The following is a 23,528-nucleotide window of genomic DNA, read 5'->3' on the forward strand; positions in this document are numbered from 1 at the left end:
CTGCAAATCACTAAGGCTGAGATTGTGGCACTGCAGGTGTGGGACCCAAAATGAATCCAGAACACTACAGTTTGCAAATGTGTATATATATCATTTATTATGTATTATGCATAAATCAGAAGCTATGACCTTTTTCCGGAGAAGCTGGCAGTGTTGGCAGTCCTCTGTGCGGTAGACAGAAGGGGCACGCACTGTTTAAATAACTGCTGTTCCTGTCAGTCTTTATGGTGTTGTAAGTGTAATGGTTATGGGTGCTGGTTGGTGATTTAGATGCCGTTAACACAAACCCCTTGGCCTGGTGTGGCCTGTCTGGTTGTCCCTCCCCTAGCAGTGTGGAGCAGAGTGGCTCGGTGCAGAGTGGCTCAGTGCAGTGTGGAGCAGAGTGGAGCAGAGTGGCTTGGTGCAGTGCAGTGTGGAGCAGAGTGGCTCGGTGCAGAGTGGCTCAGTGCAGTGTGGAGCAGAGTGGCTCGGTGCAGTATGGAGCAGAGTGGCTCGGTGCAGTGCAGTGTGGAGCAGAGTGGCTCAGTGCAGTGTGGAGCAGAGTGGCTCGGTGCAGTGTGGAGCAGAGTGGCTCGGTGCAGTGCAGTGTGGAGCAGAGTGGCTCAGTGCAGTGTGGAGCAGAGTGGCTCGGTGCAGTGTGGAGCAGAGTGGCTCAGTGCAGTGTGGAGCAGAGTGGCTCGGTGCAGTGCAGTGTGGAGCAGAGTGGCTCAGTGCAGTGTGGAGCAGAGTGGCTCAGTGCAGAGTGGCTCAGTGCAGTGTGGAGCAGAGTGGCTCGGTACAGTGTGGAGCAGAGTGGCTCGGTGCAGTGTGGAGCAGAGTGGCTCGGTGCAGTGTGGAGCAGAGTGGCTCAGTGCAGTGTGGAGCAGAGTGGCTCGGTGCAGAGTGGCTCAGTGCAGAGTGGAGCAGAGTGGCTCGGTGCAGTATGGAGCAGAGTGGCTCGGTGCAGTATGGAGCAGAGTGGCTCGGTGCAGTGTGGAGCAGAGTGGCTCGGTGCAGTATGGAGCAGAGTGGCTCAGTGCAGAGTGGAGCAGAGTGGCTCGGTGCAGTATGGAGCAGAGTGGCTCGGTGCAGTATGGAGCAGAGTGGCTCGGTGCAGAGTGGCTCGGTGCAGTATGGAGCAGAGTGGCTCGGTGCAGTGTGGAGCAGAGTGGCTCGGTGCAGTATGGAGCAGAGTGGCTCGGTGCAGTGTGGAGCAGAGTGGCTCGGTGCAGTGTGGAGCAGAGTGGCTCGGTGCAGTGTGGAGCAGAGTGGCTCGGTGCAGAGTGGCTCAGTGCAGAGTGGAGCAGAGTGGCTCGGTGCAGTATGGAGCAGAGTGGCTCGGTGCAGTGTGGAGCAGAGTGGCTCGGTGCAGTGTGGAGCAGAGTGGCTCAGTGCAGTGTGGAGCAGAGTGGCTCGGTGCAGAGTGGCTCAGTGCAGAGTGGAGCAGAGTGGCTCGGTGCAGTATGGAGCAGAGTGGCTCGGTGCAGTATGGAGCAGAGTGGCTCGGTGCAGTGCAGTGTGGAGCAGAGTGGCTCAGTGCAGTGTGGAGCAGAGTGGCTCGGTGCAGTGCGGGCGGTTCGCAGGGTTAGCGTGCCCGTGTCGTGTGCGGGCGGTTCGCAGGGTTAGCGTGCCCGTGTCGTGTGCCCGGCACTCTCCTCTCCTGCTGTTTTGTTTAGTGCACTTCCTCCCGCCCCGCGAGGCTCCTGTCGCGGCACGCAGAGCCCTTCCCTGGTGGTCCCGCAGCGATAAGCGCTATCTGATCCTCCATCGCTGGCACAGCCTGGCCTCTCCGCGCTGCGCTCTCTCCTGCTCTCTGCAGCGTAACACACTCACAGCAGCCTCTCCTCCTCTCTGCAGCGTAACACACTTACAGCAGCCTCTCCTCCTCTCTGCAGCATAACACACTCACAGCAGCCTCTCCTCCTCTCTGCAGCATAACACACTCACAGCAGCCTCTCCTCCTCTCTGCAGCGTAACACACTCACAGCAGCCTCTCTGCGCTGCGCTCTCTCCTCCTCTCACACACAGCAGCCTCTCCGCGCTGCGCTCTCTCCTCCTCTCACACACAACAGCCTCTCTGCGCTGCGCTCTCTCCTCCTCTCACACACAGCAGCCTCTCCTCCTCTCTGCAGCGTAACACACTTACAGCAGCCTCTCCTCCTCTCTGCAGCGTAACACACTCACAGCAGCCTCTCCTCCTCTCTGCAGCGTAACACACTCACAGCAGCCTCTCCGCGCTGCGCTCTCTCCTCCTCTCACACACAGCAGCCTCTCCACGCTGCGCTCTCTCCTCCTCTCACACACTTACAGGAGCTCCTCTCTCCTCCTCTCTGCAGCATAAACACACAGAAGCCTCTCCACACTCTGATTTCTTCCTCTCTGGAGCGTAAAACACACACACAGAAGCATCAGGTGGCCCCGGGCTCATTCACACACCATCAGAGTAAAGGTCAGCTCTGCACTGCCTGGCTGCCTGGCTGTGCGCTGCCCCCCAAAAAATCCCAAAAACCGTGTTCCTGGCTGTCATTCGACCCCTGCTGTTCCTGTCAGCATTGGCACGAGTAGAACAGACATGTAGTTGTTTGTTTGTTTTGATTTCTGTTTTGCAGATATGTCTTGTTTTTGTGAAGATCTTGACAGTCTGGTTAGTGTAATCTTCTGCAGACGGCAGGAATGGCATTGTGCTGGCGGTGTGTTTACGGCCGGCCCACGCCGGCACTCTGTTCCAGCCTGCTTATCGCGCTGCTCACCTGCCGGTGCAGGGAGCACGGTCCTGTTGTGTCTGCCTGTGACCACCTGTGATTCCCAGGTGAGTGGCTGTCCAGTGGGACAGCCGTCCACTCCCCACCGGTGCTGTCTCTGTGTGGGTGATTAGAAAGTTATTGTGAAATAATAAGCAGGAGTTTGGGTACGGAAATGTATCATTCATATTTCAGAACTTTCATTTTGCAGATGAACTGAGCTGAAAATCAGTGAGAGAACAGTGGCTTTACAGTGGCTTCCCCCTGTGCTAAGGTGACCGTGCACAGCACATCACCAGTGAACTGTTCACCCTCTGTCCAACAGGACTGAACATCTTCCTGAAAAAGGAATGGGGAGAAGCCTTGGGCTTTTCTGTTACCCAGAAACCCTTAGGGAACCTTCAGAGAACCCTTCATTGGGAGCATTTGATAGTCTGAATGATGACTGACGGGTGAGAGATGAGTGACGGGTATCCGCTGCCCTGAAGTTACAGAAATGTGATGTTCAGCTTGTCTGTGTGTGTGGGGAAGATAAGGAGGAAATGAGACAACAGCGCTCATTCAAAGAGAATCACAGCCGAACTGAACGAACCCCTCCACAAGCCGTGTGCCCCTGCAGTTTGGCTCACAGCTTTCACATGCTGGATGAGCATGAGAGGATGTCCGTGTGCACAGGGTCCTTTGAAAGAGTGAGAGAAACAGCCGCTGGTTTCTGAGACACAGCCTGAGATTCAGGCTGAGCGATAGAGGAGTTAAACGTTGGTGAAGATGAAAAGGGAAGCTAAAGGGAAGCTTTTATGAAACTCTAAAAAGGACTCTGTTTATTGCCTCTGAGTTCAGGAACACAGACATACACATCCATAAAACATACAACTGTAAAATATGCACACCCGTAAAACATACTGTATGTGCGTCCATACACTCGAGTGCCTGGGAGTGATACATAGTCTATTAAAGAGAATTACCTGCACACAGCTTCCTTTAAAGCTCTTTTATTGTGTGTGAACAAAATTTCAGCCGAATGAGTGATCTTTATTCATTTCAGAGTCATGGTCTCAGACTACCTCTACAAGTAGATATTGGTTATCCAGGTGAAATAGAAAATCAGATCCAGATGGAGTACTTGAAATAATTGGTATGCTATTCTTCGCTTTTCAGATCTGAAAGGTAAGAGGTGATTTTTTTTTTAGAGGTTGAAGTGCAGGTATTTGCCCTTTGTATGAAACTAAATGTTATAGGCTTCACATGAAAGATTTCCTGCTTAAGGGTTTTAGGTTTTCTGCTAGAAGTTTTAGAATGTCTTGTTTTATGTATTCAAAATGGAACATGGAAATTGTCTTTTTAGACTTGCCTTTTTCCTGTGGTCTCACCTGTTGTGTTGCTGTTTATTGTACAGTTCATTCGGCTGCAAGAATGTGCACTGTTTCCAAGGTGGAAACAGATCCTTATCTCACACTCCCTGTCTTACACAACAAAAATAATAAAGTAAAGAAGTTCTGGGAGAGAGATGAAACTGAGGAATTTGATTTTCATGTGCGATTAGAATCTCGGGGAAAACAGCCATTATGGAGCTGGCTTTCATGTAAGTAGCTGCCGTTCTCCTCCCAAAGCCTGCCACTGAACCATCAAGACCAGGGTACCGGCACAACGTTAATTATTGGGTCTAATTCACGCTGTAGAGGCAGGCCCCTTTTGTTGGGATGTCACGCTGTTCTGACAGTGAAAGGCGTTCTTCCTTACCTGCATGGTTCAGCGGTTCCCGGCCCTGCTGGTCCTCCCTTCTCTCTCCCTCTCGCCCTCTTTCACTGGCTTTGGTTAGTTCACAGATTGTTTTTCTATTAGACAAATTAAGGAGTGCGCCCCGTGCCCCTGCCTGTCGAACCTCTCACACATGGAGGCAGAGACGGATACCTGGATGAAGGTGGCATTTTTGCGGTTTTCAGGGTCTCTGTCTTCTTCCTGGGAGCTGTGAGGGCCTTGCTGAGGTACTTTCCTCACAGTGTCAGGAAGGAGATGCAGGCTGTGGGTCATCCACAGATCCAGGATCTGTGATTCAGAGCGTGTAGAAAAAACTTGTCAAGATGCCGTGACAGAATTCAGTGAAAGCATGCTACTTGGCACTCTACTTGGTTTATTTGTGGACTTAACATTTACCATCTCCCACAAGTTAAATGTTTTTTTTTCTGATATTTTTTAATTTTCTGATATAAGGTCTCCTGGACTTCAGCAATGATTTTTTAATAATCTGTTTGGTACAGAATTCTGATGGGTTTTTAAGGGTCCTCCAAAAAATCAGTAGATCTTTTGAACTGACTGTGACATCAATGTGCACTGAACACGTCATTTATAGTCAGTGTTTTTGGTGCATGCGATGGTTTTGGAATGTTTTCCAGGTGCATTTGGCAGTGTTCTTAGTCACATGGTATGGTGCTGTTGATGGTGATGTCTTGTTTACATCACACAGATTGATTTCAGTGGATGTTTAATTACATCCTTTCCATCAGGTGAGAGGAGGAGAAGTGTTTCACTCCGGCAAGTACAAACTCATCCATTCTCACAGCAATGTTTATCTCTTCAGAACACTATTTCCTGTTCAAACATTGAGCCAAGTAGCTTACTTCAGCATTGTAGAGTGTTTCTCATAACATGATATACTGTATTTTAAAGTCAGAGTATTTGAATTCAGGAATATATTTAAAAACAGAATTGGAGATATGAGTGCACATGAGAATCCATTCAGATATGTTTGTAGTGTTTCACATGCAGGTTTGAGTGGCATTTATTTGAAAATACATTCAGACGTGTTCTATCTGTGTCAACTATTTTAAATGTTTTAAAAATTATAGTTATCACATGATAATTCCATGTTATTGCGCAGAAATGAGCATGATGTTCCGTGAAGCCACACTGTTATATGAAGGGTGTGAATACAGGCCTGACTTGCTTTCTCTTTACCTGAAAAGTGAAGACACTGCATTCAGAAAGAACAGTGGCGAATGTGGTGATTAGTTCATCTTTCTGGAGATTATAACTTCATGCTTCCCACTGATAAGTGTTAGAGTAGGAGAATAAACCGATCGATGGTCTGTTTCATAAAGCCTCAAAATGTGTGTGCTGTCTGTCAGACAGTACTGCAGTTCTGTGACATGGAAAAAGGTCTCATACTGCAGATGACAGTGGTAATTATACAGACTGACTTTATTTGTATTTTAAGAAGTGCAAAATGTTGACTGACAGTTTATTGAAAGAATATTTAAAACATGTTGGGACTGTGATTAACATTTTGATGATTAACAGTATTACAAGGGCAGGTAAGTCTAATGTACAGTACACACATATTTCACTTATAATTTGCACCTGCAGATCTTAAATGAAATTAGTGTCAGACAGGTATGTGGATATGATAGACTTGTATTTATGTAAAATAAACAAGAACACTTAAGAACAAACATACATGATTTATAGATTATAGTTAATGTTCCCTCTATCACAAAGCAATTAATGCATTGCACTGTCTATATATATATATTTTTTTTAAATAATGGTAATTTTAACATGAAAGCTCCCATCTTTACACTGATGAACATATACCACTCCACTCCTGGGGTATTGTGTTTATCTTCAGTATTAAACTTTACAAAGTATGAAATGCTTACTGGAGAGGTGAAAGCCAAGTGTGATTAAATCACACAGAACACACAGCATTTACAAAATATTTTGCTCCATATTTCAGTCTTTGCTTTTTGCAGCTGTTCGCCCCAATGTATTGAAAAGAACCGTTGTGCAAGTACTGGACCCGAAGAGAAGGACACCACACAGCTAACCCTCGGGAAAAACAAGAAAAAAAGGAAGGAACTCATTCTTCTGACAGCAGTATCATCGCCATTGCCAGTGTAGTGAATAAGCACGTTGCACGTTACTGCGTTACCAGGACTTAACTGTATAGCCCCAGTTATTGATTACTGACACCTGGACCCAGAGGTGAGTTTGGCGTTTTGAACTTTTCAAATTGGAAAATGGAACGGAGGTAGGAGATGCTGGTGGTTATGCATTGTTAGGTTGTAGTAGGGCAGACGCTTGAGCATGTAAAGACTTTCATGGGAGAAGTTGAATGTTAAGATGTAAAGACTTTGTGTTGAATACTTTGTATTCTGATGACGTTACACGGCGAGGGACGCTGGTTCTGGGTGAACACTTGGCCGGGACGCCGGTGCGCCTTCAACCGCAGCCCACTGCAAAAGACCGCATCAGGAGCACACGGGAGCGTCTCGACCGACACCGGACGAGGAAGGTCAGACAATTTTAACTTTTCATAATATTGTTCTGTGCGTCTTTGTGATATTTGTAGAGGTATTTTGGGTTAGGGGGATGTGGGTTACTGAGGGGGAAATTAGGAGAACTAACGGTGTGGTTTAATGTGCTTCTAGGCGTGGTTTTATGATGGGTATGCAAGCCTTAATGCAGTTTGCGTTGAATTCAAAGCGTGAACAGTTCTAAAATATGATTATGAACGTGCCTTTGCGAGTGAGGGTTGCTGTGTGGGTTACCTAGGTGCTTTGGTATAAGACATATTACAGTGTGGGGAGTTCCTTGATACACTCTGTAAACTATTACCTGGAGTACCTGACCTCACGGAGTGAGCGGACCGGTTTACTAAAGGTGGTGTCCGTTTTACGCTGTCCTCTCCATTCTGCTGCATTAACCAACTTCCGGTGGAGCTGGTTTATTACACCATAACATCTTCAGTTCAAAAATCATGACGTTCTACCATTAATCAAGGGAAAGCCATTGTTGGTACATTTTATACGTCTCAGAAATTTTTAGCAACTGAGTTCGCCACAGTCGCTGAAACTGTTTTTGGACTCCCCGTCACTGTTGCATTCGGTCCGCTGCGGTGTTGCAGCTGGACTTCTCCCCCTTTCCGGCGATGAAGCCCCTTCTCCGCTCTCCGCGCTTGCCACACGCACATCCAGCAGACTTTGCAGATGTTTGATGTAGTTTATAGCCGCTCGCAGCGTCTCGACTTTGCTCAGTCTTTTGTCCTCAAACTCCTGCGGAAGATGCTCGCGGAGGCGCGCGTAGCCCTCGTTCACGCACCGGACCCGCTGTCTCTCCCTTTCGTTCCGTTTCCTAATAAACGCCGGTTCGAAGGAGTAATCATACACGCCCAGGGTCCCGGGAAAAGGCATGTAAGAGAAGCGGCCGGTGTACCGGTGCCCGTATGATGGATCCAGGTACTTCGCGTCGAAATGAAACGGCAGTCCAAACGCGTCTCTCAGCGGTGGCCCCTGGTGATCCACGGGGAGTCCAAGCGGCATGGGCCGCGTGTAGGGCAGTCGCTCGAAGAAACTGTGGTCGGCTGTCATTTCTTTAAAGTGAAAAAAAAAGTTGAGTGAATGGCTAGATGAGAAATGTGTTCAACTAAAAATTCAGGCCATACAAAATAAAGAGGTACACTCTGTTCTTCTAGTGTAAAACAATGAGGAGCAATATCGAAAGAACATTAATGTTTTACTTCTGTGTCATCACCAGCATGCTTTCCAGGCCTTCACGGTTCTAGATATGGAAAAAAAACCTGCTATTTACTGGCAGAATACCTTGAGAAAGGCATGCAGTGTAAATGATATTCATAGCCAATTTTATATACAGTTCATTGCCAATGAATTCAACATAATGCTAACTGCGGTCTCAAGTAAATGAGAATGTTTAAAAGACAAGTGGGTGTAGAGGGGGTCGCGGAAGATGCAGGAATCTAAATTTTCTGTGTAACGAGTGTACACACATCCATCCAATAATGTACACTTGGGTGAGGTGCTTAATGCACAATTTCCTCAGTAAATATAGAGATGTATAAACGGATAACGTAACATCGCAAACATGTGAAAATTGTAACTATATGTAAGTCACCTCTGAGTAAGAGCGTCTGTTAAGAAACTATATGTTAACATAAATCGCTGGTAAATCAGAGACAGGATAGCCTAGGCTTTAAGCGTTCTAAATTTTCCTAACAGTGAGAATTCAGAGGAAATTCTGTCCGCTTCCCTCATCCAAATGTTTAAAATATCCCGAGGTATGATTTAAAGAAATTGTCCGTTTTTCCGTGGGTTAAAAATTAAGCAGAAAGATACTGACAATGGAAATGGAATAGCTACAGTAAAGCTGCAGGGATCAGACGGAGCGCAGTTGGCTACCTTGCTGTGACCATTCATTTTTGTGTTTAATAATGTAGAGTGCTTTCATATCTTAGATTAAAATCGAAGGCCCCATTTTTAATTGAATATCTGAGGGAGTATATCGTGATTGCGTTTTAATATCTTGATCAGTAACTTATTTGTTGTAAAAAAAAAAAAAAAAAGTTCCTCATGCATTTAGTTTCCCACGTTGCACACCTGTCGAATAATTTACTTGTATGAAGTTGAATAAGCAGGTCCTACCTCTCTCGCTAGCCTGTGTAGAGTCTCCGCATTATCCTCTGTGTGACTCCACGGAGTCCCGTGTACCTCTAAGAGGAGGAAGATGATGAGTTACTGCAGAGGATTTGTTTCTGTTTTGAAGTCAAAATCATCATATAATCACGTCAGCGCTCCGCCAGCCTCTCGCTCCCGGCCGTTCCGCTCCGGGTGTAATCTTTTGACAGGAGGGATGGGCAGAAAAAGGAGACATGTCGATTTTTTTTAAAGTCAAATGAGATGAGATCAAAAGCATAATCCCTGGACGATCTAAAAAAGTTAACCCGTTACTTTCCTCCCCGTTTGTGATAGTCTGAGCGTGCATGCACTCTTCGCTAATTTATATGCAGGAGGAACAGACGGGAAATCGCAGAATCTCCACCGCTATCCTTTGTTCTGCCCTCAGTCGCTTATAGTGATTACCAAGTGATAGTTCATGTTCTAACATTTCATGTATAGCTGGTTACTTGGCTAGGTTTAAGTAATTGCCACGGAGGCACAGGAGGAACACTAACAATAATTTGAAGTAAGTAATTCATATTAAAGTAACTTTAACAAAATAATTTAGCTGTGTTTAGTTGCTTATCAGATGCACTCATCCAATGTGACTGTAGGTTACAGTTCTGACAGGACATTCATGTGTGCAGCTGGACTAGCCCAGCAACCAGCAACCTTTATGTTCTGAGCCAGGAAGCAGACCTTGGAACAAATGTGCGGCAGGTTGATTTTCATGCCTAGATGATTGATATAGAGTGACATGTACGAGAGTGAAAAGTAGGGGGGGGGGGGGATGATAACAAAGGGAATAAAGTCGCTTCGTTAGCGGTTATCCCCGAGTTCTAGAGCTTTTGATGTATCACCTGTGAGGCGATATTCCCTGCCCGAACCCTTTTCTTGGATGCTACATTAGGCCTATTGCATAGTGTTGCCCTTTGTACAAGATCCGCCTGTAGACAGATACCATCCTGCTTTAGAGTTAACCTTTTCTTCATGTGTGGAAACCGTTATAAAGCTTGTGTCCTGAACACTGCTTTAGTGTCTCATAAAAACTGTTCTCAGTAACTCGTTACTGCCACCTTGCGGTGAACATCCCAACAGGTGAGCGTGTCAGGTGACGCGCAGTGGTGAAAATCAGACGCGATGGATTAAAAGCCAGAAATTACGAATGTGATGTTGAGCACATTTCTTTTCCATATTTGCCTTCGATAATGTAATGCAAGACTGATCTTCCACATTAAGCATCTAGCAGGCCCATCACAGCATGAGTGCAGATTGCATTAATAATATTACAGGATCCCACTGCACCAGCCTTAAGTTACTGTATTCTCACTGCATCATTTTAATCAGAAGTTGTACCCTCTTGGGAATCAGGGTGTTATTTGATTTTCCCTCCCCTCTTCCACTTAATGTGTTGTTAGGAAATGAGACCAGAACCATCTTTTGTTCAGCTTTTTATTTACCTTTAGAAGCTGTTAGTGGTTTAATGAGAATATTTCTTTACAGAGCTTTCAGGCCATTGCTCAAGGTCTTAGTTTTTTTTGTTTTTGTTTTTTTTTTTTACCTTAAAAGTGTACCTATACATCATCTTTTCTTTTGAGTGGTAATAGTTTTTCATGGAGGTCATTAAGACTCAGCAGTCGCTTGGAGCTGTTCCCTGTTGCTTTGTTTACCACCGAGATGTCCAGACACAATGCTTAGTATTCCGCAGTAGAGTTACTCATAGAAAACACATCTCTCACAGCCTGTGGAGCTCCATCTAAAAGCAGTTTATTTAAAAAAGGGAATAAAAGCAAAGGAATGCTAGAAACCAAGGGCAGGGGCAGAGAGCAGAATGCAGTATGGGACTGAAATCCTACTCTTCTAAACAGCAGTAGCAGTCCGGGTGTGTAATATGTATACATTTGTCTGAAAGTGTTTTCCAGCTGCCTCTGATGGAAGGATAATGGTTTTATTACATATTGATCATGCTGTCCCGGTTTCTTTTAATACGGCACATTCACAATGAAAGGAAAGGTCTCGACAACAGCAACACAAACCAAGCCTCGGAGGCTTAAAATGCATAGGATCACGCCATTGGACTACAGTATGTCAACATGTTTTACAATCGTTATATGTCATAATAAATGGGAAATTAAAAAAAACTGCACAGCAGTAAAAGGTCATTATTGTCGAGCACAGATACACAGCCTTTCACACATAGTCTGAAAACGAGTTCATTTTCGAGAACATTTTTTTTTCAACACAGGAAAAACATAGGAACAATTAATGCTACTCAATAGTTTGCTTTTGATACTTGTGACCCAATGAGAAGTGGTGAAACAGTGAGTATGTTTGCCACTGTCTTTCAGTCTGAGCCACTGACAGCCTTCTCCCTCCAACAAACATCACTCCAGACATCTAACACGAAACCCCTCCACCTGTGGGCAAATCCTCGGCACCTCACCTGTACAGTCCAGGCACAAATGTTGGCACGTAGTCACTGCAGCACACACCTATTACCTGACAGCACATGGTATCACACAACTGCTAAAACATAGCTGAATCCTTATTACTATCATAACCACCATTAAGTATTACTGTATTAATATCATTATTAAGGCACATTTTGGTTAATCGAAGGCAAAAAGCTCTGCATGGATCTATCAGTACTGGTATTAGAAATAAAATTTTAAAAAAATCTGAAGTCTGGATGGAATTAAGATCAAAGCTTCTCCTAATGGTTCCATTCTGCCTCCAGTAAGAATCCATTGTATGGATTTGAGTGGGCGGAGTAAAGAGCTGCCTGGTTACACCGCACTGGCAGCCAGCTTTATGACCTCATTGAACAAAATGCACCAATCAGAACATGAGGGAGTTGAGCTGCAGCAACTGTTACCGGGTATTTACAATGAGGCAAGCTGCCACTGGCCACCGGAGACAAAGCACGTGTTAAGTCTGATAGCACTGATTTTAGGCTAAAGTGTGCTGGCTGCCTTTTAGTCATCAAATTTTAAAAGGTACGTACCATTAAATTACACAATTCATGTACATTTTCAACCTCTATAAAATCTTATGAGAACACTATATGTATAAATGTATAAATATTCTTATGCTGTACCATTTCAAATAAATCATACCATATTACTTGACTCCACTGCAATTTAGCAGTGGTGATTTTGAAATGAAATGTAGCTCTAATGCAAGATCAGGGATGATTTAGCGATTCAACCAGGCCACTGATCCTGAAAGCATTGTAACACCAGTACTGACAGCTAACAAACGCTCGACAGTTGAATGTTTGCAATGAGGACTGTACCTTTCACAGTCTGCTTGCTTGTGTCAGTAGGCATCTCTGTTACCCAAAGGAAAAAAGCACAGCAACTGACGAACACAGCAAGCACCCTTGGTACACTTGTAAGTTCTGAATAAGAAGAAATTTTCACAGATGCCTTTACAACACAGTCTGATCTTACAGGAAATGCAGAGAGCAAAATCACCCGTTTGCACAGTTAATCTGATGTACAGACCCTGTGTCCCCTCAGCTTGCATTCTGGCCTCAGAACAAAGCCAGCTTTGTAACTTGGTGCCCCTGTAGAACACCAGATCACCACAGAGCACATTCCAAATACACAGCAAACGAATCCAATCGGAGAAAAGCTAATAGCTGCGTTTCCGCCTTGTACAATCTTTTCAGTCCGCGACGTATCTGAAGGCAGGAACCGACAGAAAAAGTAAATGTTATGCTGGGGATTGAAATGCTGGCAAGGCTGAGAAGATGCACAACTTGAACGGATCAGCACTTTGGCACGCTCTCCACCGAGGCTGTGGAGAAGCCAGTGCAGCTAACGTGATCCCAAGCATTTCTCTGACAAAAAAAAAAACACATGTGCTTTTACGTTAGCATTGGTGTAACAGTATTAAATACAAGGGATTAAAAACCTTTCTCAGCAAGCCTTGGCTTCAACACCTACAACTGTGTGCCAGTGACACAGCACAAAACTGAATAGATAATAAAATAAAAGCAAGCTTTAAAAAAAAAAAAAAAAAAAAAAGTTAGGCAGTGAACACGTCAGCCAGAGTCTGTTTTAGCACATGATTGGACACACAGGTGAGTTCAGCGGGCCAATGGCAGCTGATCATACGCAGGTGACACTGGATTCAGGTAGAAACACAATCAAATGAAATGGCCGGCGATTAAAAAGATCATTTCTGCTTATAAAGCTTTACAAATAAAGACTGCACAATAAAATATATATATAATATGTATATAACACTTTTCTTAAACTTCTCTGCACAGGAAGAAATTGAACATCTGATTACTTATACAGCCAGTAATGAATGCAGGGCTTATTTCATCGGCTGAAATGGTAAGCAACGCTTTAGGAGCTGGTCGCTGCAGATCGAGATATCGCAGAAATGTAAGGAACGTCACTGTGTAGAGAGACCATCTCCACTCGGAAAGGCGAGCGTTTAGGGCGCAGATGTGCAGTTCATGGAGCACCCTCATCTTCTGCAGTTCACGGTTTGTCTCTGAAGGGGGCACTCAAAGCCCTCTGAAGTTTCCCTTGGTGAAACGCTCTCGGAGACTCCAAACAGCCTCCACGCGGCTGGGCGCCTCCCAGTCTCTCTCGCTCTGCCCCGTGTGAAATAAGCCCTCCCTCCATCGGAGCTGGCCCCTCCCCCACGCCGGGCTCACAGATCCGTCACCTTGTTCTCCAGGGCGGCCGCTATCTGCTGCAGCCGCAGGGTGAGCTGCTTGCTCTGCGCTGCGGGGTCCTCGTCCAGGGAGGTGATGATCTGCAGGGGGGCGGGAGGAGCCGTTAGAGGGAGAACACCCCAACCCACCGTGCTCCGTATATGTGCTGAAATACTCATAGATACTCACCCCATCATAGTATTTGCTTGCATACTGGTAGAGCTGGTGCAGAGCCACCTGTGTGTTGAGTTTGTCTGTGTGCGCCTGGAAGACACGAAAGTGAATGTAAATATAAATATACATCCCGTCGTTTAGCGGAGGCTCGTACTCGGACTGACTTACAAAAGCGTATACAAGGTTAGGCTACAGGCAGAGGGTGATACTCAGTCAAGTGTCTCAGACTGATAGTAGGAGTCATTATGTAACATTTCATATTCTGTTAAGCGCCGAAGCAGGTACAAGCTGAATCTCAAGGATTTGGCAAATGTGTTTAAGTTTTATTTGAACCAAAACACAGCTGAATAGATGGGTTTTCAGTCTGTGGCAGAGGATGGTGTGTGATTCAGCTGTTCTGGGTGTTGTAGGGAGTTCACTGAACCACTGGGAGACCAGAGTAGACATGACTGAGAAGATGGTCCCTTACAGAAAGGGATCACGAGGCGATCAGAAGTTGCAGACTGGAGTTATGGTTTGATAATGGTTTGAAGGTAAGAGGGTGCAGGTGCTCTTCCTGCTGATTGGCTAGGCCCAGAGATTTGAATTTTTTTCTGGCTACAACTGGTAACCAGCAGAGGGAGATGAGACTTGTCTTGTTTCTAAACAGCAAAAATAATTGCATGTCAAGTAGCAGCATTCTGTATGAGCTGGAGGGGCCTGATGGCACATTTAGAGAGCAGTATGTGATAAAGTTCAACATCACATTGCTCTGTGCTCAATAGAAGGATGTTTTTATTCAATGTGCTTCCTCCACCTGTCCTCAAAATCACAGGCTCTGTACGCTTGGCGTTTGGACCACAGTGTCGGTGTGTAACGGGTTAGAGGGTGAAGGTGGACTCCGGGCTCTTACCCGCGACACCTCTGCCAGGTGAGTGTTCATGTCCTGGTCACTGACACACACCATCTGCCTGATTCCCTTGTAGTACCTGCAGAGAGAGGGAGGGAGAGTGTCGTTACCCTAGCAACACAAACAAGGCTCTGTGTTCTGACACCATCAGCATCATAAGCCCAGTGTTTTCCACAGTATGTAAATCTCTCAGCCTGGGGGAATGGGTGAGAAAAGCAGAGCGGACTTACTCATCCACCATCTTCTTGTACGTGGAGATCTCCTTTGCATAGAGTAGCTTGTTGCTTGGGGAGTCCTGGGGGAGAGATTTGAGGGAGGGGGAGAGTGAGATTTGGGTTCGTTAAACCCTTCGCCCCTCGCTCCCTGACGCAGAGTTTCTGCTCTCACCCGGCTCAGCTTGTGCTCCGTCTTGGTGCAGGCATCCATGAAGGTCTGAGCGATGACCGACAGGGAGGCGTCCACCACCTCGGACACGTGGACGTCGAAGATGAAGTGGGGGTTCTTCAGGATGTTCACCCAGAACCGCAGAGGCAAGCTGTGGAGACACCAGAGTCACCGTGAAGACCACCGTGCAACTGTGCCGATTCGGGCCTGTCAGACACACTGTTCGCACACTGCAGCGCACACACAGGGAGAAGCAGCACACTGTTCAGATCGTGAGAATGTGCTTTTTGCGCATCTCTGTCATTCCATGCACCAGCGCCTGCGATTTCTTCCCTCAAATCTCCCCACAATCAGACGAGCCAGCATCAGGCACCAGCTCACTCTGCATTTGCAAATGAATAGAAACACAAAGCCATTGCCATAAACCCAGTGCTTGTGTTGGATGTTTCTTCAAACAGGCAGAAAATAGATCCTTTAAATAGTGGAGTGTGTGGGATGAGGAATTTTAGAAATTCACAGCTGATTTGTAGGACCGTTTCAGGCCTCAAAGAAAAATAAAAAAGCGAGAAAAATAGATCATTAATAGTGTGCCATCTGGAAATAATTCTACTCTTAATCCCATCCTAACAGCCTCCACCACATCTACTCCCACTTCCCCCTGCCAATCAACTGCACAACAGACAGTTTGAACACTTGATTGACAATTACACATCACCTCTTCCAAAAACTGTCAGGTAAGAGAGTAAAGAACAGTGTGAGGATGTGAAAAGCGCATCTCAGACAGGTGTTGGAAGTGATTCTGCCATGATTGGCAGCCACTCTGTGGGCACAGTGACCCTGGTACCTGTTGGTCTTCCAGATGTGGATGGTCTCCTCGTCCACGTTGTCATGTTTCAGCGCCTGCTCGTCCAGGAAGTCAAAGAAGTACTTTACGGCTGGGGGTACCACAGCACCGGAGCACAGGACGCTTCGGAAGAAATTATCCACAAACTGCTGCAGCGTGCCCTAAACACAGACGCACAAAGCAGGGGGTCTCAGCACTGCACAGACTGACCACCAGGGGGCGCACTGGCACAGCGGTCATCTTTTAGATCAATCATATGTAACATACAGGAGCTTTACAGTTAGTGGGGGTTTCCTGCTCACCTTGACCGAGAGCAGCCGTGTCAGGTAGATCTCTGTGATGGCTTTCGTCATCGATTTGTCCTTCATGCTGCCCCTCTTCGACTTGATCTCGTCGATCTCCTCCGCAGGCCGTACCAGGTGGAACACCTTATCGTCCTCCAGCAGCGCATTTCCTGCACCAGGAATCACATGCGACAGTGAGAGAGAGAGCCAATGAGAGCTTTGCAGCAGTGAGAGAGAGAGCCAATGGGAGCTTTGCAGCAGTGAGAGGGAGAGCCAATGGGAGCTTTGCAGCAGATACACAGTGAAAGAGAGAGAGCCAATGGGAGCTTCGCAGCAGTGAGAGAGAGAGCCAATGGGAGCTTCACAGCAGTGAGAGAGAGAGCCAATGGGAGCATCGCAGCAGTGAGAGAGAGAGCCAATGGGAGCTTCACAGCAGTGAGAGAGAGAGCCAATGGGAGCATCGCAGCAGTGAGAGAGAGAGCCAATGGGAGCTTCGCAGCCCCAGTCTTCTGGGAAGGTAAAGAGCGGTGGTAGATCACTCACTCTCTTCGTGGCTGTCCTGGTTCTGATCGTAGGACTGCTGTGGGTGCAGGACCTTGGACAGGACGAGTGTGGCATTGTCTCTCACCTGAAACACACACACAGAAACCATCAAAACTACAGCTCCCTTTCCTTCATTACTTCAGAGCCTCGGACTCTCCCCAGGACTCCACACTCACGTTGTAGTGGGCCAGAGTGTTCATGCGCTTCCATCGGCCCTCCTTCTGCGAGGTCAGGTCCAGGTCAGACAGGATCTGCCCTGTGGAGCCAGGGCGCCACTCTGTGGAGGGGGCAGAAATTGCACCATGAACAAAACTGTCACATCTGTGCACATTTCAGACTATAACCTCCTGAACATTCCCGCTGCATTTAATTTAACACACACTGTCTTCCAGGTAACAGTGCTCTGTTGCTGGGCCCATACTGTGAAGTGATGTTCCTCACCCAGAGTGACGCTGTCCACCTTGGGCCTCTGTGAGTACGGGTGGTTCCTGTACACCTGCTCGATGATCTTCTCCTTAACCTGGGAGATGGTGTCGCAGTTGAGTACCTTCACCGGGGTCACGTCCGGACCTTCCCCGTGGACGAGCACCTGCACGGTCTGAGAGCGACATGTCACCTGTTACCTGGAGCTCCAAAACCACCTGTACCCACCTGTTCGCCAATGCAAATTCCATACACTTATTCTACTCATACAGGCATCAGGCTCATTACTGGCTGCCAGGCTCCATATTTTTCAAAACAATGGTTCCTGAACTTCCTAAACATAGAACCTAATTACTGAATAATTACATTTACCGTGACCCACTCTACATGAAAATGGGGCCTAACATATTGTCAAATTTGAAATAAAGGAGATATTTTTAAACGTGTGTGTAGTCATATAATATATGACTACATGCAAACAAGCCAAAGCTCTGTTTGGTTAGATCAGAGTGCATGTCTAAGAGGGGGTGTAATACAGTAGCCTTTTTTTTTTTTTTCCTCAGCTAAACTCCCCTCTGACCCCCTCCCCCCAAGAGAAGCCCCATCCCCAGTCTGGGGAATGGCTGATTTCAGGCTTATCCTGCTATGAGGTTCAAAGCGGCATTTCTCCCCCAGCTGAGCTCATCCAAACGATGCAGTTACACTGTAACCATGACATCCTGTGCTTTGGCTCCCGCGTTCCACAAGCTGTTACGCTGGACGCAGACATCAATCACACAAATTACATTTGCCACATCTAAATAAATGAACTGCCCCCTGGTGGTGGGGCATGTCTCCATATGCCTGCGTAAACATACATTATTGAATCTGAAACCAATTTCTCATCCAGATGATGACATGCTATTATGACAACATTTAATTACCGCATGCAACGCTATTAAATAATCCTTACGTCAAGCCTGCATAGTTACTGTACCATGACGAATACATTATGCATGAGCCATGTTAATATATTCTTAGTGAATTTTATAACTTTTCCAGAGGTAATAACATAAGCTGTCAAATCAGAGAAAATTATACGTTTATCATCATTCAGTCTCCCAAAGCCCTCCTTTCTGTGGCACATATGCATGCTATTAATTCACAGAGAATGAAGAAAGATGGAGAGAAATGAACAGGTACAATGAGGGGCAGGGAGACGTTGCACTGGGTGTGCAAGTACCAAATTACTGGCCGCTAGTGTCCTGAGTGTCTCTGAAATGGCCATCCATCACTGCATGACGGTGCTGATGCATGATGGGTCGGCTGTCCCGTGACTCACCAGCACGCTGTACTCCACGTCGTCTCCCAGCAGCCCCGTGTCGTTCAGCGTGTACTTGGCCTTCTTCACCACCGCGTCCACCGGACCCTTCTCCACCTGGTGCTTGATGGCTTTAAACAGTTTGTACAGAGGCTCCCCGGCAGAGTCCTGCACAAACAGCGCAGCCCGAGTCAGCAGGCTAACTCACTGACACTCAGACATATTGTGACAGCACAGTCATATCACGACAGTACAGTCATGTCATGACAGAACAGCCTTCATCCACTGGCACTGCTTCAGACTGATGATCCATGTATAAAGTGTATCATTAGATAAACTCTAGAAAAAAATACTTGTTTCAAAATCAATAAGCTGCTACCCAGTAGACTTCAAATAATGTTTTTTTATTCTAGACAAAAGCTGCTATTATTGGTTTTTCATATTTTATATCTGTTATTATAGTTCTCTGTATGCCTGTTAGACCCATGCTGAGAAGTCATTTGCCATGGCAACTTCATTATATTAAAGGTGCTATACAAATAAAGGTTATATTCATATGTACTACTATAAAGCGATGCCTATACATCCTACAAGGATGAGGAGGAAATGAAACGCGCTGCAAACAGCAGTCAGATGAAGTCCTCCACAGTAACAGCATGGAAGCATGGCGTTACCTTCAGGAACTGGTAGAGGCAAATCGACATCCAATTGCAGAGCATCCTCTCCACCACTGTCTCTGACCTGGAGGTGTGGGGTGGGGGAAACACAAGGACAGCCTATCAGGGTGTAGTTTTCACAGCAAACACCAATCAGAGCAGAGCTGTGTGACGATGCGGACGGGTTCACAGCAGACCCCGCCTCCTGGCACTCACCTCCGCAGCATGAGTTTGGGGTTCTTGCTGTGGACGTACTGCTCCATCAGCTCCAGCAGCAGGGTCCGCATGATGTCCGTGTAGTACTCCAGTTTCCCGTGCAGCGCCACCGTCAGGAGGGAGGCGAAATAACCCCTCGCTCGGGCGTTGAAGTCGGGCCGCCCCTCCAGTGTTCGGATAAACTAACCACACAGACAGGAGGCGTCAGTCAGGTGGTCATTCCAACAAGCACATAATGTGGCCAGTGTTCACGTCATCCTCAGACAACGCCTTCCATTAATCTCACAAAAAAATGGCTGCTTTTCCTCATTAGTTTGCAGTGCAACCTTAAGCCATGTGTACTCCTTTCACTCCCACAGATGTATAATGCATACCTTACGGCTGTGAAAACACATCCGACAACAGAGGTAGCAGAATAAAGGCACCATAAGCCTGACAGGCAGACTGCAGAATTCGCACAAAGAAACAGACACGTGTGTGGAGGGAGAGGGAAGAAACAGTCTGACAGACACCCAGACAGACAGACAGGTAAACAGACAGATACACACAGACACCCAGACAGACAGGTAAACAGACAGATACACCCAGACAGACAGACAGGTAAACAGACAGATACACACAGACACCCAGACAGACAGGTAAACAGACAGATACACCCAGACAGACAGACAGGTAAACAGACAGATACACACAGACACCCAGACAGACAGGTAAACAGACAGATACACACAGACAGGCAAGCAGACAGACAGACAGCAGTGGGACTTACGTTGATGAGGAAGGTCTTGCTGTTGAGCAGGTTGGAGAACTGGTTGAGGGCCTGTGCCACGATAGCTCTGCGGGATTCTGGGATGTCCAGCTTGCCCGTGATCATCACGTCATTGGCGCCGTCTTTGGAGGGCAGGAAGAAGACCCGGTCGGTGTAGGTCTTGTAGTCGAGGAAGGGGATGCGAGCCTCACTGAGGTCACTGGTGTGGTCCTCCATCTCAATCATCAGATCTGAAAGGACATAGGTCACCGCCTGGGTCATCGACAACCTTTCATCACCATCTCAATTGGCCACACCTCACATTTCTGTCTGAGTGGGCTTTACTAGAAAACGGCAGGATGACAAATGACTATGACCACTAGAATTTTTAACAGCCATTTTAAAGGCATTAGCAGTGATAGCTAAGCATACACCCTGAGTGGAGTGGTGTTGAATGAGGAGGCAGACCTGTGAACTCCTTCTTGCAGCGGTCGCGAACACTCTCCTCCAGGTTCTCCAGCTGGTGCTTCACCTTCTCGTACTCCCTCTCGGCCTGCTGGCTCTTCCTCCTGCACAAGGACAACACACATTCACACGGACTGTCAGTGCATGGAGTTCCCACAGGCAGATGAGTATCACTGCTCAGGACCCTGCTGCAGAGGAGCATGATGGGAAATGAAGTCCGTTACCTGTAGCAGTAGACTGAGATGGCGATGATCAGCAGCATGGGGAAAACTACTGCTGGGATAATTATGGGCAGGGGGACCTCGTACTTCCTCTCGTAGTGCACTGAGCCCACCACCCACTCTCCATTCCCAAACTTAATCTGATAGAGATACAGAGAGATATAAGGCACAAAGCTTGAGAGAAAACCCTTGCTGAATCACCACAGATCAAACATACATTACACTACATTACTGTCATTTAGTAGATGCCCTTATCCAGGGCAATTTACACAGATCACAATTCTTACGTTATCCATTTATACAGCTGGATATTTACTGAGGTAATTCTGGGTTACGCACCTTGTCCAAAGGTACAGCAACAGCAGGGAAATGAACCAGTAACCTTTCGGTTAAGAGCCCTGCTCCTTACCAATATGCTACAGTGCCGCCCCCTATATATACAGACACTATATGCTACGCTAAGCTAACACTCAAAGCCCTCTGAAAGCCTTCCAAACTGCAGGCTCCTCTACATGGACCAGTGTCTCACCATGAGGTCCAGTGGGTCGGAGCTGGTGTCCCTCCGGTGCCGTTTGGAGCGGGCTTTGGGCTGTGTGGAAGGGGGGTCCAGGTAGAGCCGATCGTCCTGCAGGGTGCTGACCACACACTTAGCGTCCCCCACAAAAGCCTCCGCCTCCTTGGCGGTCATCGCCTTGGCAAAGCCCTGGCCCTGAGGGAGAAAGAGCAGAGCAGAGCGGTTTGGCCGTTGTCATGGACACAGCATGAAGATGCATTCCCTGACCCTGTGAAAGGGGTGATCAGGAAAAAACAAATCTCATATCTCCAATATTGGCATACGGTACCGATGAGGTGCCAGGTCGTTGGAGTGGTGAAAACATATCTACTGTATCAAAAAATAAAGTGTTTTTCCATGAAGACCAATCAGAACAGTAGTAGCGGCATGTTAACCGTAACAGGAATGCTGCAGGGGCGTGCAGGAGTACTGAGAGATCACTTCTGACAGGGCAGAGCGTCGTACTCACGGTGACGATGATGATGCTGGCCTCTGTGATGACCTTCTTGGTGAGCTCGTCGAAAATGGGGTCGGCATGGTAATCGAAGGGGTCCAGCTCTGCCTGGACGTTGTCCAGGAAGACGAAGGTTCTGAGGCCCTGGCTGAGGAAGGTCTCGTTCACAGCCGGAGAGAGGAACTGCAGCACCGTGTCGTTTTTGCTCAGGGCCTCCTGCACAAACTGCAACATTACATCACATTACAGTCATTCTGCAGACGCTCTTATCCAGACTGACTTACACAGAGCAGTTTTTAACATGTTACCCATGAATACAGCTTGATATTCACTGAGGCAATTCAGGTTTCAGTACCTTGCCCAATGGTAGTGGCAGCGCCCCAGCAGAGAACTGAACCGGCAAGCTTTGGGTTAGTATCCCTGCTCCTTACCGCTATGCTACACTGCTGCCCCAAAAGACATGGCCCGTATGGGGACCGAACCCGCAACCTTGGCGTTATTAACGCCACGCTCTAACCAACTGGTCCAGAACAGCGTGGGAGAGAGCAGTGTGACTCAAACCGCGCGGAGGCTTTGGCCTCTTTAGCGACGCGCCCGGTAAGGTGCTTAGCCACGGCAGGCTAAGGGACTCGCTGCCTGATGCAACCGACTGCAAGCAACATTCTCCTGTCACACCGGGCCGCGAGTCAGAGATGACAGCACAATTTCACGCCATTGGCTGATGGGTTTCAGTCAGGTTGTGAGGATTACACACGTTTCATATCCCCTCACTGCCTGATACAACAGAACGATGGAACTGCGAGGGAAATGCCGAGCGCATGTTCACATGAACAGCACAGTACATACAGAAACCAACAGAACACGTCTGAATGTGTCACTCAGTTTCATAATAACCAATGCCATGCTGAACACATAAATGCTGCAATAAAATAAAATCAACAGATGTAAAAATACTGTGATACACCAGAAAAGGAAAGATTTAGGTGATATAACAGGGAAAAGGGGAGACATTTTTGGGTTGAACATGGACACTCACCTCGACTGGATTGGGGTTGCTGGACTCTTGGGAGGAGGGCCTGACCCTCATGGTGGCCCTCTGGATGAGGTCGAACCCGGCCCCCGTCACCACGATGGTCCTGCCCCCACTGAAAGCAGCAGAACACTACAGTCACTCTCACGTTTCAGAGGGTGTCAGAGAGACTGGCACCGCTGCATTCAGTCTGAACCCCAGGGTGTCCTCATTCCGTTTATAGACTACATACATACAGCAGAGGGTTTTACTGACTGCCCTGTCTCACCACCTCTGATGTTTTCAGCGTGCGGTAAGGCCTCCACCAGTTTTGGGTGCAGCCATTGAAGTGCAAATTTCACATATTTGTGTAGTGAACGGTGAGGGGGGCGTTGGTGGAAGGGTGAGGGGGACGTTGGTGGAAGGGTGAGGGGGGCGTTGGTGGAAGGGTGAGGGGGGCGTTGGTGGAGGGCGTTGGTGGAAGGGTGAGGGGGGCGTTGGTGGAAGGGTGAGGGGGACGT

General features: G+C 47.3%; 2 protein-coding genes across 4 annotated transcripts in view; both read right to left on the reverse strand.

Annotated features, from left to right (window-relative positions):
* Nucleotides 1–6,880: 6,880 nt before the first annotated feature.
* Nucleotides 6,881–8,086, reverse strand: LOC118770750 (achaete-scute homolog 5). The gene is made up of 2 exons (XM_036518514.1): nucleotides 7,688–8,086; nucleotides 6,881–6,952 (listed from the first exon to the last, which is right to left on the reverse strand). The coding sequence occupies exons 1-2, from the start codon at nucleotides 8,084–8,086 to the stop codon at nucleotides 6,881–6,883; spliced, it is 471 nt and encodes a 156-aa protein (XP_036374407.1).
* A 5,124-nt stretch (nucleotides 8,087–13,210) lies between these two features.
* The window catches only part of plxnb2b (plexin b2b), an 80,516-nt gene continuing 70,198 nt past the window's right edge, over nucleotides 13,211–23,528 (reverse strand). For all 3 annotated transcript variants that reach the window (XM_036517533.1, XM_036517532.1, XM_036517534.1), the window contains 19 exons: nucleotides 23,035–23,143; nucleotides 22,014–22,223; nucleotides 21,521–21,700; nucleotides 20,995–21,131; nucleotides 20,774–20,874; nucleotides 20,327–20,556; nucleotides 19,558–19,739; nucleotides 19,360–19,426; nucleotides 18,707–18,853; nucleotides 17,404–17,560; nucleotides 17,139–17,239; nucleotides 16,963–17,047; nucleotides 16,438–16,589; nucleotides 16,136–16,296; nucleotides 15,295–15,442; nucleotides 15,138–15,202; nucleotides 14,911–14,986; nucleotides 14,034–14,108; nucleotides 13,211–13,945 (listed from right to left, as the gene is read on the reverse strand). In XM_036517533.1, the coding sequence (XP_036373426.1) occupies nucleotides 13,841–13,945; nucleotides 14,034–14,108; nucleotides 14,911–14,986; nucleotides 15,138–15,202; nucleotides 15,295–15,442; nucleotides 16,136–16,296; nucleotides 16,438–16,589; nucleotides 16,963–17,047; nucleotides 17,139–17,239; nucleotides 17,404–17,560; nucleotides 18,707–18,853; nucleotides 19,360–19,426; nucleotides 19,558–19,739; nucleotides 20,327–20,556; nucleotides 20,774–20,874; nucleotides 20,995–21,131; nucleotides 21,521–21,700; nucleotides 22,014–22,223; nucleotides 23,035–23,143 (2,488 nt within the window). In that variant the 3' untranslated portion in view covers nucleotides 13,211–13,840. The remainder of the gene's footprint in view (nucleotides 13,946–14,033; nucleotides 14,109–14,910; nucleotides 14,987–15,137; nucleotides 15,203–15,294; nucleotides 15,443–16,135; nucleotides 16,297–16,437; nucleotides 16,590–16,962; nucleotides 17,048–17,138; nucleotides 17,240–17,403; nucleotides 17,561–18,706; nucleotides 18,854–19,359; nucleotides 19,427–19,557; nucleotides 19,740–20,326; nucleotides 20,557–20,773; nucleotides 20,875–20,994; nucleotides 21,132–21,520; nucleotides 21,701–22,013; nucleotides 22,224–23,034; nucleotides 23,144–23,528) is intronic.

The sequence above is a fragment of the Megalops cyprinoides genome, chromosome 23 (genome assembly GCF_013368585.1).
Source record: "Megalops cyprinoides isolate fMegCyp1 chromosome 23, fMegCyp1.pri, whole genome shotgun sequence".
In the NCBI taxonomy this organism is placed as follows: domain Eukaryota; kingdom Metazoa; phylum Chordata; class Actinopteri; order Elopiformes; family Megalopidae; genus Megalops; species Megalops cyprinoides.

Bases quoted from the DNA above. Each gene is read 5' to 3' on its own strand.
- LOC118770750 (XM_036518514.1), bottom strand. From the start codon at position 8,086: ATGACAGCCGACCACAGTTTCTTCGAGCGACTGCCCTACACGCGGCCC. The intron at 6,953-7,687 runs GTGCGTGTGGCA...GGTCTTTTGCAG, and splicing joins ATCTGCAAAGTCTGCTGGAT to TGGGCTGCGGTTGAAGGCGC.